This window comes from Centruroides sculpturatus, unplaced genomic scaffold, assembly GCF_000671375.1.
Source record: "Centruroides sculpturatus isolate CEXI.00-Female unplaced genomic scaffold, Cexi_2.0 scaffold795, whole genome shotgun sequence".
In the NCBI taxonomy this organism is placed as follows: Eukaryota; Metazoa; Arthropoda; class Arachnida; order Scorpiones; family Buthidae; genus Centruroides; species Centruroides sculpturatus.
In genome coordinates this window covers 320,841-337,046 of record NW_019385121.1, presented here as the reverse complement: position 1 = coordinate 337,046, position 16,206 = coordinate 320,841, and the positions used below count along the sequence as shown (strand labels likewise).

Sequence of the window (16,206 nt, the reverse complement as noted above, 5' to 3'; positions counted from 1 at the left end):
GACCAAAAACTGACATTTTTGCCACACTTGCGCAATCTGAAGAATAGATGTTTAAAATCTCTAAACCTTTTAAAGGTACTATGCTGCTCATCCTGGGGAGCAGACAAAGTTTCTATGCTCAGGATTTATAGGGCCCTTGTTCGCTCTAAGCTGGACTACGGTTGCATTGTTTATGGCTTTGCGCGAGAATCTACTCTTAGGATGCTGGATCCAATCCACCATCAATCACTATGTTTGTGCACTGGTGCTTTTCGAACTTCTCCTGTACAAAGTTTGTATGTGGATGCTTATGAGCCTCCACTATCTCTCAGGAGAGAACAGTTGTCTCTATTTTACTATATAAAACAGAAATCTCACACTAAACCTTCAGTTGATTGTACAGTATTAGATACTCCACTGAATAGGTTATCTGAAGCTCGCCCAAGCAGTGTCCCTATATTTGCCATAAGAATGGAGAATGTGAGTAGCTCGATTGACCTGAACACAGGCAACATTTCACAGCTAGAGGTCTGTAGTATATCTCCTTGGTCAACACCTGTGATAAATGTTGACCTTAGCTTAAAGCAATTTCCAAAGGAATCCACCCCAGACTACGTCTACAGACAGCACTTTGCAGAAATTCAACATTGTGACAGGAATTTAATTCCTATTTATACAGATGGATCTAAATCTGATGATTACGTTGGCTCAGCTTTCGTCTGCCAGGATGAAATTGTGGCAGAACAAATTGCATCAAATTCTTCTATCTTTTCTGCAGAGTTGCATGCTATTTATTTAGCTCTAAAGTATATAAATAGGAAAGGTCATCGTTGCTGTGTTATATACACTGACTCAGTTAGTGCACTTCAGGCTTTGATCTCGTGTGAACCTAGTTCCCACTCCATAGTGATTAAAATTCATAAACTGTTTTGCCATCTTATTGCAAGTAATTTCTTTGTAAAATTTTGTTGGGTCCCAGGCCATGTAGGTATAAAAGGAAATGAAGAAGCTGACGCAGCTGCAAAGGCAGCTAGTCCTTCACAGCATATAATGCATGTTGAAGGAGGTGATTTGAAGCTAGTTGTTAAAAAATGACTAGCAGAGAGATGGCAAAATGTGTGGAATGCACAAGTCCACAATAAACTACACGAGATCAAACCTATGATAGAAAATTGGACATGTAACAAACAGTATGACAGGAGATCTGAAGTTATTCTTAGTCGTTTGAGAATTGGGCATACTCGGTTGACTCATCAATACCTTTTGAAGGGTGAAGACCAGCCAGTATGTGAGTATTGCATCTGCATTATAAGTGTAAAACATACTATGCAACTGCATTGCTCTCGATCAAAGTCATAGACAGCATTTCAGAAATGCAAGTTTGAGAGAGATTTTGGGTCAGAGGCCAAATCTGGACAACATAGTGGACTTTCTGAAAGTCAATAATATGTATAGAGATATTTGATTAGTTATTTATTTACTTACTTATTTTAGAGTTTTATTTACCTTGTTTTTGTTTAGTTATCTTGTATATATTTGCTGTTTTTTATTTATTTATTTATCTAATAATGTCCTATGTTCGTTAGTGTGATATTTTAAATTTTTACCATTTGCTTTGGCGCAGCTTAGCCTACATGGCTCTTGTGCCAAAAAACTAAAACAAACAAACAAACAAACAAACTGTTTAAAAATGTTCAATCCGAATTTTAGAACACCAGCCTGAGGATGTCCTTTTAAAAATGGACGAAAATGCTCACTTCTCAAAGTAGTTTTTTTATGGTGGTTCATTTGTTTTGTGACATAGTGGATCTTGGATTGTTTCTTAATCATTACCCCATCATGAGATATTAAATGAAATACACACACACACACACACACACACACACGGAATTGCTTTTTTTACTTTTTTGGGTTCAGGAGGTTTCAAAATGTGAAGATTTACAAACAGCCTAGAGGATAAAATTTGAAATGATTTCAATATTTTACCTATAGTATTATAGTATTATTTTACCTCTATGTATAAATAGCAGCCAGGAAAGTAAAATGACATTAGTCATAGAGGGTACTCCACATCAGATTTGAAAAGAATTTGTCTGCTATGAGTGTTTGATTCAAAAAAGAATTTGGAGTCTAAACATTTGTTTTGTGTATGTTTGATTTTGGAAATAATAGTAATAAAGAGGGGAAAAAAGAGATGTTTAATGTAAAGAAATTGATATTTTATGAACAATAAAAACCCTGAGGTGAAGCACAGTTTCAAAAGCACTTGGTTTATAAGAAATGATGTGTTTAGAAGTGTCTTTCCAAATAAAGCAGTATGTTGTATGATGACTGACTGAGAATTGGAGTACAGTAGTGTCTTATAATATTTTTAACTGAAAAAACTAAAAATTATAATTTTGATTTATTTTTATTTTAAAAAATGTCTGTATTTGTATAAAATTATTAATTTTTAATAGTTTTATTAATCTAGGAAAATAATTCCAAGATCAAAAATAGAGAAAGAAAAAGTATTAAATCAACAAAATCCAAAAAGGAGAAAAATCGTATTGCATTAAAATATAAAAGAATTCAAGTAGGTGTAATATTTTTATTTTTATAAATGTTACAATATTTTTGATATTTATTTATTTTCAATAGTAAACTATGGGATCACAAATTGAGTTTAATGTTATTTGAAGTGTGCATGTATAAATAATTTTGAATGATTATATGGAAAGAGATATGGTATTATGATATGAAAAAGGAAAAATTCTTACAGTATAGCTGTTGAAAAATGTTTGCAGTAAATAAATTGTAAGAAAGATTTGAATATATTTAGAAAAGTTGAATTTCTCCATTATAAAATTAGAATGTAAAAAGATTAGCTTTTAAGAAATGACTTGTGTAAAAATTAATAAATTTTTATAGAGCTCCCCTACTTGTGAACAATTAGACTGTACCTGTACATGTAAAATTTAAATTTCACGTGGATTCTGAAGTTCTCTTGCCGGTTGTGGTGTGGTGTTGAAGTCTGTCTTTGGCCAGTAATAAATAATTAATGTGGATTTATTTCTATTGCATATTGTCATTTTTCATTTTCATGTAAATTTTGACATTCTATTGCCACTGGTGAGGTGACATTAAAGTTGGTAACATTGGAGTAATAGCATTTTTTACTATTGTTTGCAATTTTTATAAACTTTTACAATTAGTGCTTCAAAAGTGTATCCAAAATGTAATAGTAAATCTAGCAGTGGAGATAAATACAAGAAGTGCTACTCTATTACCATGGAAACTAAACTTGACATTATAAAAGTGCATTAGGTGAAAAAAAAAACATGTTTGTGAAACACCTGCTACTAAGCAGTAGTGAGAGGGTAAATGATCATAGTGTATTCTATTAAATACATTGAAGGATCAAACACTAACAATAAGTGGTTATTTTGTGTACAAAGGTACACAGAATAATGACTTATTGTACACCTACAATAAGTCATTATTCTGTAAGTTTTCAAGTTACAACAAAACCTCAGGAATTTAACCTGTTTTTAAGTAGGAGAACACCTGAACCTAACCATTCATCATAATTAAGTAATTTTTCACCAGTCATTTTTATACAATTTAAATAAATTAATTTTAAATCCAGTAATAGATACCATTTATCTAGTTTAGTTTCATATCCTTTATTAAAATATGTTTTATTCTAAAACTTGTTGAAAGTTTTATGCCAAAGCTTGCTTGTTTTATGTTTTCCAACAAAAGTTGCTACTTGTTTATATTGTATACAGTGGGTGATTGGTTAACGAACATAATCTGTTCCAAGACTTTGTTCGCTATCTGAATTGTTCGTTAACCGATTATCAATTTACCATAGGTTTGTATGGGAATTTGATTAATTTGTTCTGGAGACCCCAAAAAAATATATATATATATACTTTCTTACTACGTTTATTTATATATAATAATAAAAATACATATGTACACAGACTTGAATTTTTATTAGTCATGTTTTTTGTTTGTGGGGGTTAAATAATCTGTCTAATGTCAATTGCTTCTCTCTCTTCTTCAGGATTTTCAGAATTAATAGCATTGTAATAGAGATCTCCAAGCCTATTAACCTCAACCTGGTTTGTATGCCATTCTAAGACTGTTGTTCTGACATCCCCCACTTCTTCAAAAGATCTTTAATTAATAGTAGATATCGGCATTAATCCTTTTTTTCAGAAGAAAACATATCTCGCTGAGTTTCTTGGTGTTCTTTATTCAAGAGTTCTTGGCGTTCTTCTGTCATCAGATCCGTTTCAGGTTCCATTATGAGCTCTTCAATGTTCTCTATTTCTCAGATGTGATATTTGTTACTCCTTTAGCTGCTTGAGTTTTCTTAATTATACTGTATCTTTCTTAGATAAGATTGAACTGCACCCTACCGTAGATTTGTTCAAGCCATACTGCCCAGCAACATCAGACATCTGCCCACTCTCTACCTTTGCTATTATACTCTCATCTTTCAAAAATAAAAATTGATGCAAAACTTAATGAGTGCCTGCCCAACAGTCTCACGAATACTATAAAAGAATTGTTTGTCAGAAAAATAAAAGGCTGGAATTACAAGGGAGTATTTCAAAGTTCAAGGAATACTATCTGATCAGTATATATCGGGTTGAGCGTCGAAGTTTTGACGTCTCCCGCACTCCAAAAAGTTACCTGAAGACAAAGGAAAATGAATCCATATTTGCTATTTCTGTCGCTTCTTTTTATGTGTGTTCAGTGAAGTATTCGTTATTCGATCATGTGTTCGTTGTCCGATCATAAAAATCTTTTGCGAAAGTATTCATTAACCGATCACCCACTGTATTTTTTATTTTTTTTCTTTGTTTTGTTTCTTTCCTATGACAGATTATGTTTTTACTCTTGTTATACTTAAAATTGTAGTTTTGTTTATCAGATCATGAGCCTATGCTTAAAGCATTTTTTACATAATTTCATGTTTATTAAAAAATTTGAACTGGTTATTCTTAAAGCTTTATGAAAATATTAAAAAACTGACTTCTAAGTTTTGGTAATCAAACTACTTATTTCTTTAGAAGAAATATTTGCAAATAATTTACTTCATCATTAACACTCAAAGTGGAAAGACAAATTCAAAAAATAGAATGTAAAATTAAAATTCCATTTTCATAATTGTATCTAAGTTCTGCTTGGATTGCTGATGATCCACTAAATTAATCTGAAAACATTTCTAAAGGAATAAGTAGATTGATTACCATAACTTAATAGTTGATTTCTTAGAAAAGTTGAATTTCTCCATTATAAAATTAGNTATGCTTTTATCTTTGAGTATAACCGGTATGTCTTTCTGTGGAGCTGACGTTGGTGGATTTTACAGAAATCCTTCTGCAGAATTGACATTACGATGGTATCAGGTTAGTGATGTAAAGCTGATCTTAAGTAGTTACAAATATACAGTTAAAATGCATATATCGCTACAATCTTCAGTTGATGAAAAAGGACAAATTTTTCACAATTGTATATACAGTCAAACCTGTCTATAACAGAACCTGTATATAGTGAAAACCTGTCCAACACGGAAACAGAAAGGAAAATCAGGCCATATAACGGAAAAATTGGTATCTTTATCTGATTTAACACAAATTTAACAAGAAGTTTATAAGCCTAGCATGTATAAATCATAAAAAAAGTCAAAAAATACATGTACCCAATACAGAATAGCAAAATATGACTACTGTATTACAGTAATTTTATTTGGATTTGAATGGAAAGTTTTTGCATATTTTGATTAATAGCTGTTTTTACTTAACATAAATATGTGATGTAATTATCATCATCATACACCATTCACAAATTTAGGCCATGTTGACCTGTTTCGGTCTCAGCTAGACAGGGTCTAGGAGTAATTTTTGTGGACGTCCAGGTTGCCATTGTTCTTGTGATTGATAACGTAAAACTGCATGAGGTATCCTACCTGGCAACATTTGAGATAATTCAATTAGAAACTTCAGACTAGGAGGCATTAAAGAGAATAGTCTCCTAGTCTGAAGTTTCTAATTGAATTAACACAACTGTTGGTGTGACATCCAATCCAAGTATTTAATATACCTAACAACATTTGAGATATATGTTGAAGCCATTTTTTTTCTATATGTGGAGAGTTTTTCAATTAATGGCAGCATGTGGAGTTCTTCCAAAATATCCTCATTTCAACAATGATCCAGGAGCATATATCCAGCAGTTTGGTGCATAAACCTCATTTCGGCTGCCTGTAATCTTTTGATATCTTTCTTCTTTAGGACCCAGATTTCACTTTCATACAGGAGAGTCAGAAGAGCCAGAGTTTTATATAATTTTAGTCTGGAATGTTTTTGTACAAGGTGTGGTTTTAAAATTTTATTTATTATTCCTAATATTTGTAAAAATTTTGCAAGCTTATTATTTATGTCATTCTCACCTTCATAAGAAATATTGCATCCTAGATAAAGAAAATTATTAACTTGCTCTAAAATTGTTTTATCAATTATGATTTTGCTGCATATTGGCTCTGTGCTTCTAAATGCTATTACTTTGGTTTTAGCAGTTGAAATTTTCATGCTGTATTTTTTTGAAATTTTATTTAAGGTAAATAAATCTTTTTGTAAATTATCTTCAGAGTTGGCAATTATTACCTGATCAATGGCAAATAGCATGGTATTGAATTTTATGTTGTTTGGAAGTTGAATTCCTGATGTATATATTCTTCCTGCTATTGATGTATTATGTCATCTATATAGATGTTAAAAAGTGTTGGTGACAATGGACATACAGTAGAGCGTCGATTATCCGAATCAATTGGGGACTGGGGTTGTTCGGAAGATCGATGTTTCGGATAACTGATTATGTACGAAAAAATATATTAATTTATCCCATCTTGACATTTTTCTCCGTTGCATGTCGCTTTGTGTTGAATTTTCGTTGATGTTAAGCCTAACAAAGACTATTGTATCGTTAAAAATTATTTTTTTATTTTATACAAACAAAATAAATATATTGAAAAATATAAAAACAATAAAAAATTATACTTCAGAAGTTAATTTAGTATCAAAAACATAAAATATTTGAGTAGCCGAAGACATAGCCAAAGATTACAGTGCCACAGCACTGGCGAAAATTTAAATTTGCCAACTGGAATTCTTTCGAATGATTGACTTTCGGATAATCGACACTCTACTGTACTTGTCTTACTCCTTGATTTATTCTTCTGTATTCTGAAGCGGCTTTGTTGAACTTAAGTTGTATGGTATTATTTTTATAAATATTACATATATTTTGAAATAAAATATTTGGTATATTTTTTTGTTTTGTAGGATGTCAAAAAGTTTGGGTCTTTTTATCATATCAAAAGCTTTGGTATAATCTATGAAAGCTAAATGTGTATTCAGATTAAATTCTCTTCATTTCTCTAGTAATAATTTAATGGAGAAAGCTGAGTCTATATAAGATCTGCCTTTTCGGAATCCATTTTGATATTCCAAAAGAAATTATTCACCTTCTTGTTTTAATCATTCATTTAGAATTCTAGCATAGATTTTAAAACAGGTATTTAGCAGGCTAATGCCTCTGTAGTTATCTAATTTTCGTTTATCTCCTTTTTTATGAATAGGCAGTACAATACTCTTCTTCCATTCAATCGGTATACAGGCTTGTTCATATGTATTATTGAAGAATGTTAATAATCTCCTGTGGAATTTATCACCAGCATATTTGTATAACTCTCCATTTATGCCATCATCTCCTGTTACTTTTCCATTTTTGTTTTGGTTAAACTTTCAAACAGTTCTTCCTTTGATAATTCAGTCCTATTTTGATTGTTGCTTTCAAAAATCTTGTTAGTATATGTAGGATCTGTCCAAAATGTTTGACAATAATTAAGAAACTGGTCATTTGTCACACTACAATTAATCTTAATGGGTTCTTTAATTTCTTGATTCATAAATTTTAATATTTTGAAGGAATTTGGTCTTATTTTGTAGAGATCTGATTCTAGTTGTGAAATAAATTTTATCCATGATTGTTGTTGTCTTTTTCTTATTTCTCTTTTTGCAATTGCTCTGCAGCATTAGTATTCTATTGCATCTTCAGCTTTTTTACTACTTAAAAATTTTTTTATATGCTGTGTTTTTCTGTAATATTAGTTATTTGATTTCATTGTCCCATAATTTCCTTCTTTCACAGGAATTGACTTTTACTGTGCCTAGAGACTCATTGGCTGCTGCCTTTATTATTGTTTTGATATTTTTTTATATATCTGTCTTTTGGAATTCTCTCCATATGTTGTTCAATTCTTCTGTTATATAACCATTTGATACTATCATCATATAATAATTTTACTTTAAATTTTCGTTCAGGTTCATGTCTAACATTTGGTTTCTTTTTTAGCCACCTTGGTGGGATTCTTAATTTTGCTTGGGTTAGGAAGTGATCAGAGCCTACTTCAAATCCTCTGTATGATCTGACATCTAGGAATAATTTTGACATTTTTTCATTAGCAATAAAATAATCAATGATTGATTTGGACTTGTAAGTTTGCTGACATTAAAGGGGGAGACAATTTATCTCACGTCAGAATGAGCCTAAGGGAAACCGCATATGTAGGCATTGGCAAAGGAGGCAAATGAAGCACAAGTGTTTTACAAGAGAAAGCCTGTTTATTTGTTCGAGTTCATGCTTACATTGATATTGGACAATTCCAAAATCTTGGTGCTCCTGTGGACGGTGAAAGTTCGGGTGATCTGTTGTAGCCCGGGCGGATGAGAAGGATCACTGGACGATGCCAATGTTTGTTGTTAAGCTGCGGCGTCCTGGGTGATCGGCGGTTGCACAACACAATCTAAATCACAACGGTAGGCTTAATCCAGAGGAGACACTCTTTCGACCTTGAAGTTTCGAATTTTATAGTTTTTCCCCCACTATTCGCATTTTGGATTGGTCCTTCGTCCCATTCCTCGCCTCCCGATTGGTCTCTCCTTTGTCTCCAGGTGCAAGACAAAACTTTTTCGGGTCACGGGAAAGGTCCGATTTGAGGTGTCCATCTGATACCTCTTTGTTGACTCTGCTCGGTGACTGTTTATAAAACAATAACACCTGCACTCATAACTCAGGCCGTTGTTTACCATTTCTTGATGTCTAAGAATTTAATGATCATTTTCATCTTTCATCTATCAAAAATTTCCCTTTTTTTGTTCGTAAAGGTTTATCTTGGCCAACATTTTATAGACACGCGAATCAAAGATCTACCTGTTTATGAGCGCTCGTGTTAGAGTTTGTCTTCTGTCAAGACCTTGACAGATAATTTGATACATACTCAAACAGTTCCGAGTCTCTTTTTAGTTATTTTGATTATTTAATTTGATACATGCTTAAACAGTTCCGAGTCTCTTTGATGTTTACATCTTGTGTCGTGCAAGAATTTCACAGTTTACTCGAGTTCAAACCTCATCTGGGACCCCACAGACTGCTGTTGTTGCCAAGTATATTTATGTATATTTTTATGATTATAAACGTATTCATTATTTTAAGATTATTATAAACAACAAAATCAATGAGTCTAATGCCATTTCTGTTATGAGTATTCTCTCCAAAGGTTCCAATATTTTTATTTACTGGAGTCTTTCCCATTCTTACATTCAGATCTCCTGCTATTATGGTGTAATTGTTCTTGTTAACTTTATTAAGAATTTCTTGCAACTTTATACAGAAGTCTTCATTTTCTTCTTCGGGAGCATATGTACGGTACAAATAATGGTTAAATTACCTCTGTTAATTTTTTAAACAGATTTCCATGATTCTCTCTGTACAGTATGTATAATGAAGGATATTTTTCTTAAGAGATTTATGTACACAAATCATTATACTTGCTTGGGCATGAGTTTTCTTATTCATTCCACTATAAATAAGTGTATAATTTTTAGTTTCTTTTGTTCCCTTTAGTTTCTTTGTTTCTGAAGTGATAGCTATGTCAATTTTTTCATCCTGGAATAGATAGTCTAATTCTTCCTCTTTCCCATTAGTGCCTTTAACATTCCAAGTAGTATACCTAATAATGTTATTTTTTTTCCAATTGTGATTATTCCTTGTTCTTTGCCTTATATCATCATTCGTTTTATTTGTCTGGTTTCTATTTCGTTGAGACTTGAAAGTAATATTAAAATTCCTCATGTCTGGTTACTAGCCATATGATAAGTAGTCCAGTGGTAGGACCAATCTCATGAATACATTTATATCAGAATGTATGTATTAAATAAGCAGAGAAATAGATTTTCTTTACCATGTTTGAATTATAAATTGTGAAATTTAATGCATTATTCCTGATGTGAGATTATATTCTGTATTTTGAAGTTTATTTTAACTTTTTTATGTTACATTTCGTTTGAATAAAATCGAGTCGAAATGTCTGCAGATAAAATGCACATCGGTCATGTTATGCATGCTTTTTAAGTTTTGTAAAGGGATATCATGCTAAACAAACAGTAAAAAAGACTTGTATCGTGTGTATGGAGAAGATGCTTCTAAACTCTGAATGTGTCAAATGTGGTTTGAAAGTTTCATTCAGAAAATTTTCAAACCATATTTGAACTAAAGGATATAAAACATATGGGTCCCAAAAGCTGTCAAAGAAAAATTGCAGGAAGAAATTGTTAAAGATTGATGAATAACATTGTGAATTTGCAACAAATCTTAGTATGTCACAGACATGTATTGTTGAAACATTACATCCATTTGAAATGGTTGTAAAACATGCTGATGATTGTGTTCTGCACGCAGTTTGTATTTTTTCACTTATGAGAAACAAACTGAATTGACTATAATTTTGTTGGATGAAGGTAGAAAGCTGTAAGGTTTTATTTTATTTTAAAATTGGTTACTCATTTTTATCTTAGAGAACATTTTTTATGGATGAATGAAAAAATTAAAGTTAAAATAAAAATATTTGTTATTAACCGAAAATCTGCTGCAGCAGATAGCGATTGTTTGGTCGAGTACCAAGGTACCACTGTATTGCGATTTTGATATATGTGGTTACATTGAGAAATTTATTTATCACATTAATCAAGGGATATCTATAGTAGGTAACCTGTATACAGCAAAAACCTGTCTACTACAGAAGAGTTGTTCAGTCCATTGGGGTTCTTTTATAGACAGGTTTGACTGTATATTTAGTTAGAATAGCAAATCCCAAAGTGATTTCAATAATTGGATTCTACTATATATACTGATAATCTTTAATAAAGTAAATAAGTCTACAATTAGAAGAGCTTTTAGTTTTGTTCATTTTAACATTAATAGGACAGTTTTCATTCAATATTGTTTGTCCACTGCTAAGTTCATTTTCCAGCCAATTTAACTGCAACTTTTTTGCAAGGCACAAACTAAACTGGTCTATTTGTAAAATAGAGGTGGTACTTTTTCAGATTTGGAAGGGAATATTTATGTATAGAAGATTATTTTTAGAAGAAGAAAAATACTTTTAAATGGCATGTCTCTTTCTTCCAATAAAAATTGGATCTTTTCTTTTAAGGCAGTAATTTACGAACTGACAAGACTTCCTTCTATTTAATGTAGAAAGCATGGATTGTTCTTCTAATCACATCCTAATCAAAGGTATCCAATGTGGTTTTTTCCAGAATGTTGTTCTCTGAACACTTTATTGATGAAGTAAAATTTGGCTCATCTTCACTGAGTGCTTTTCAGCAAATCTTTTTTATTGCTGACAATAATACTCCAACAATCTGACTTGCATGCTTTGTGGAATAAACAACAGGAATGATAAAGTTGCCTCTTTCAGCTTTCTTGTTGCAGAATTGAATGTTTTGAATTGAATTGAAAAGCAAGATCTCTTTTGTTCTTCTGCCAAAGATTGTTACAAGATATGAACTTCTATGTTAAAACAATGAAGCACACAAAAAATATGAAAAAAGCTAATTAAATCTTATCTAAATTCACTACTAACAAGAAATGAGTGCTTCAGTACAACTTCCTACCTACTGTCCCTCTAAAATAGGGGTCCCCAAAGTGGTCGATATCGACCCCTTGGGGTCGATAAGAGGTCTCCAGGGGTCGATTAATACACGAGGGTTGAAAGGGGGTCGATTTCAACCCTTTACCATCGCCATCTTGTTTACGTTTATTTCGTAAACTGTCCAATGGCAATATAGGTCAGTCAGGTGATATTGTTTTAAAAAATTCACCAAAAATCAAATTATCATTATGTTCATATGATAAAATCACGTACATTTATTAATATCTTTAGTTTAATAGTTTAGAATAATTATAATTCCTTCCAATTCTAAATATCTATTGTTAGCAAAAGGCGGTGTCGGGATGGAATCGTCTGGACGTATGTTTCCCGCGCTTTTTCTCTTTTTCAAACGAGCAATGGTTGTCGCCATAGAAACTCGGATCGGGAAACGACCGTTAGTTTTGAAAGCAGGATAGATGATTGGCCGCCGAGCATCGGACCACCTGCGGACCGATCAGAGCGCTACGAAGCCTATCTTCAATCCATATAAAAAGATAGAGTTTAGGCGGGAGAAATAAGTTCGCCTAAGGTCGGATAAGCGAAGTTATTGCTGCTGTTTTGTTGTGCTACAAACGTNTATTTTAATATAGAATTACATAAAATTGTTGGTTTTTTCTTAAATGATAGGCAATATTTCTATTGTTTTTAATGATATTAATACGATTCATACATCATATTATCATATACAATAAAATGCTGTAATGAAATGTTTAAATTTACACGGAATCGACAAATATTTTACGATGCGTAAAATTTTTGCGTACTGTACATCTATTTTAGTATTAGGCCTATCTACTTATCGTGTTTACAACAAAGTATAGTGTAAAAATAGATTCTTATATTATATGTTGCCGGATTTTGTAAGCTAGCGAAAGCATCAACAAATAACTTGTTGCTTCATGCAAAAAGAAGCAGCGGAAAGATATCGCGATATTTGAAAACGTGTTCAGAAAGACTGTTTGCTGTTTGTTATTTACACCGGAACAAATCTGTGTAAGGATTGATTGACAAGTTAAGCACGTAGCAATACCATATATTGGCACCACGTGCACAGAATGAGGAAAATGTAGAGTCTCTAGGGAAGAACAGCAGCTTCCGTCGCAAAGGTCGAGATCCAGAAAGTGGTTTGAAGATGGAGTCACCGATGCGGTAATGGAGTGAGAGAGAATTCTTAAAACCGCTTCATGCGCTGCATATATTTCTCTACAGAATTTTTATTTCAATAAGAGAAACATCAACTTTTCTTTAACCTATTGGATATTTCTAAACTTGATGTATCTCCTGTAATTGTGTTCAAAAATTTTGAACATCTGATAGATAAATATCACGAGTTTCGTAAAGATGCTTTCCATTTATTCTGTACACTATCCTACATAAATTCGCGGCACTTCTCAGCATCCAACTTACGTAATAAATATTTTCTAGTATTCGATAATCTAATTTAAACAAAGTGAAGTTTACTAAATTGACTTTACTAAAATGGATTTTTGAAGTTTCTATAACAAAATTAGATAGAGAGTTCTATACTTAGTTATGTCTTGATCTGTAGGTTTCTCTTACAAAATAACAGCACCTAGTTATTACTATACTTCGAAATTTTTCTATTTCACGTAACTGGTTACTTTTAACAAGAAATAAATTCTTCAGTTTGATACTTTAAGAGATAATTATTTTGGTTACACACAAATTTAATTTGCTTACATTTCACACGTTTTAAAATTTATTCTTAAGTAGAAATTTTTAAATAATTAACAGGTTCTTAGATCTTTTTATAATGGAAATATTAGAAAAATCTACTGTTAACTCAAAAATATCTTAAACAATGCTCCGGTTTATCACTTAAGCGTCATTACATTTCTTTTAAGATTCTACATTCTAAGTAAATCTTTATAGCGAGACCTTTTTAGTCTCAAAATCTCAAAATTTCTACCCTTTCTAAGTAACACATTTCTGTGGAATAAAATTAAAAATCGGTTAAAATCGGAGGGTAAACTGAACGGATCAAAAAGTAACAACACGGAACGGGAAGAGAGAAGAAAAGTCAAAAACTAGCAAAAAAAGAAGGAAAGTTTTTGGAGAGCAGCATTTGTGACAACGGCAGCTGTGTGACATATCTGGCCAACACGTGCAACTTACCCAGTCTTTCCCCTCGTCAAGATGCTTTGGGGGAGTAAAAACCGAATTAGAAACGGGAATGGCTATTAACATTCTCTCTCGCATTGACTTCTCACACTCCCTTTCTTTTACCACGTGATCAAACGTCATTTCCTGTCTTCGCAACACAATCAAATTCGTTCATCGACGTGACTGTCGAGTTCAGAGAAAAATACTCTACAAAACGCATTTTCTACTAACCATAATTCGATCATTTCATTAGTCACTATCGAAAATATAAACTGAAGTGTATTTAAAAATTAAAACGAGCTTATAACTAATATATGTTATAAACATTTTATAAATAACATCATAGTTGAATGCTGCTTATATACAAATACTGTTATATATAGTCCTTAATGAGCATAATAATAATAAAGATCTTAGCTATTGTTAAAATTATTTCATCTAATTTTTAATTAACATTTAAATAATATAAAGCATTTTATAAGTTTTATATTCGATATTAAAGGACAAACAAGATTAAATTTACAAATAGTCTATAAATTTAATTCATAAATAATACAGGTAAAATATGAAAATGATAAAAGTATGAAAATTAAAACCATATTTCTTACAAAAGTAAGGATCACGAACGCATTAGTTACGGTTATTATTATTCTCACGCAAAATATAAAATGTTAGTTAAACCAACTAAAATAATTTTAGGTGCCTTTTCAATTCTTCGAAAGAGAATTATACTGACCTACATTATAGAATATATTTTATACTGTCATGCCATTAATTTTAGACGAACATCATTTATGAAAATTAATCTATAAAGATTAAATTCAAATTGAAATATTTTACTATTTTAAAGATACTCTTTGAGCCTACAAATGTTTCACGTAACTCAAAATTTAAAAAACTACGCTTCTTTCAAATGCTTTACCATTGAAACTATATTGCATTAGTTTAACGCAATGTTCTATGTACTGTACTATATATAATTAGAATTACGTTTTTATTTCAGGTTTAAAGATATAAAAACTTCGGCCTTTGAAAATAACATTTCTTTTAACTATTGTGATGTGATGAATTTATTATTAGGCCTATATTAAAACTTCATATTTAACANTTAATATCAGAAATGCAAAAAATTATTTAATGTTTTGTAAAATACTTAATCTGGGGGTTGACAAGAAGGCAAATATTCTATAAAGGGGTCAATGGGATAAAAAGTTTGGGGACCCCTACTCTAAAACCAGTTCAAGAGAGTTGGAAAAATTACAGGCACACCTACACTGGCTGAACTATAATATTAGTTAATTTAATACCAACAACTTAAACTTTTATATTATGAGCTAATAATGATTAAAACAATTAACGATTAATGTTTAGAGCACTAGCTAGGAACATAGCAATAACATAGCAATTTCTTGTTATTAACCATATGTTGAATTTGGCAATACAAAAAGATCTATTTATCTGAAGATAATGTAACAATAACTGAATGCTGATTACAATAAACAAAGCTTTTATAATTAATGTATAATAATTTTTGTTTCAGGACTTATCAGTTGATTAATATTATCAAAATTATTAACAGTATCCTGATTACAACAAGCAGAATCTACTATATATCTTATCTAAGTTATCTAAAGTGAGAAGTGAGTAAAGTGGTGAGATTGAGTAAAAGTAAAGATTTACCGAATAAAGAGATGCTTATGAAATAGTCTTTTTATTCAATAAATGTTGTAATTATTTTTATTATATTATTTTTATCTAACAAAAAAGAATTTTATTAAAAAATGAAAAAGTTCTTGAACTATAGTTTTACTAAATTTAAGTAAAATAAATATGATAGTTGCAGTTCATAAACTTTAAATATAAAGAAATGTTTATACCATATTTAAACATAACAGACAGCTGCATTTTGTATTGTTGTCATAAAATATATTAAGAAAATTATTTGACTTTGCTGCTGTTTAATTTTTCACATGTAGTGTGAGAAGGACAATTAATATTTAGAAGAAATTAAATTACTATTCTATTTCTCTTCAAATTAAGCTATTTTTTAA

General features: G+C 31.1%; 2 protein-coding genes across 4 annotated transcripts in view; both read left to right on the top strand.

Moving 5' to 3' along the window:
• LOC111635047 overlaps positions 1-2,757 on the top strand; it is a 57,761-nt gene extending 55,004 nt beyond the window's left edge. For 2 of the 3 annotated variants that reach the window (XM_023379897.1, XM_023379896.1), the window contains exons 4-5: positions 2,453-2,554; positions 2,620-2,757. In XM_023379897.1, the coding sequence (XP_023235665.1) occupies positions 2,453-2,554; positions 2,620-2,622 (105 nt within the window). In that variant the 3' untranslated portion in view covers positions 2,623-2,757. Of the gene's footprint in view, positions 1-2,452; positions 2,555-2,619 lie in introns of those variants that run through there. The other variant, XR_002758332.1, reaches the window with a different exon arrangement.
• A 2,552-nt stretch (positions 2,758-5,309) lies between these two features.
• Positions 5,310-16,206, top strand: part of LOC111635051 (DNA (cytosine-5)-methyltransferase 3A-like) — a 151,585-nt gene continuing 140,688 nt past the window's right edge. The window contains exon 1 of the mRNA XM_023379901.1: positions 5,310-5,384. Coding sequence (XP_023235669.1) covers positions 5,310-5,384 — 75 coding nt within the window. The remainder of the gene's footprint in view (positions 5,385-16,206) is intronic.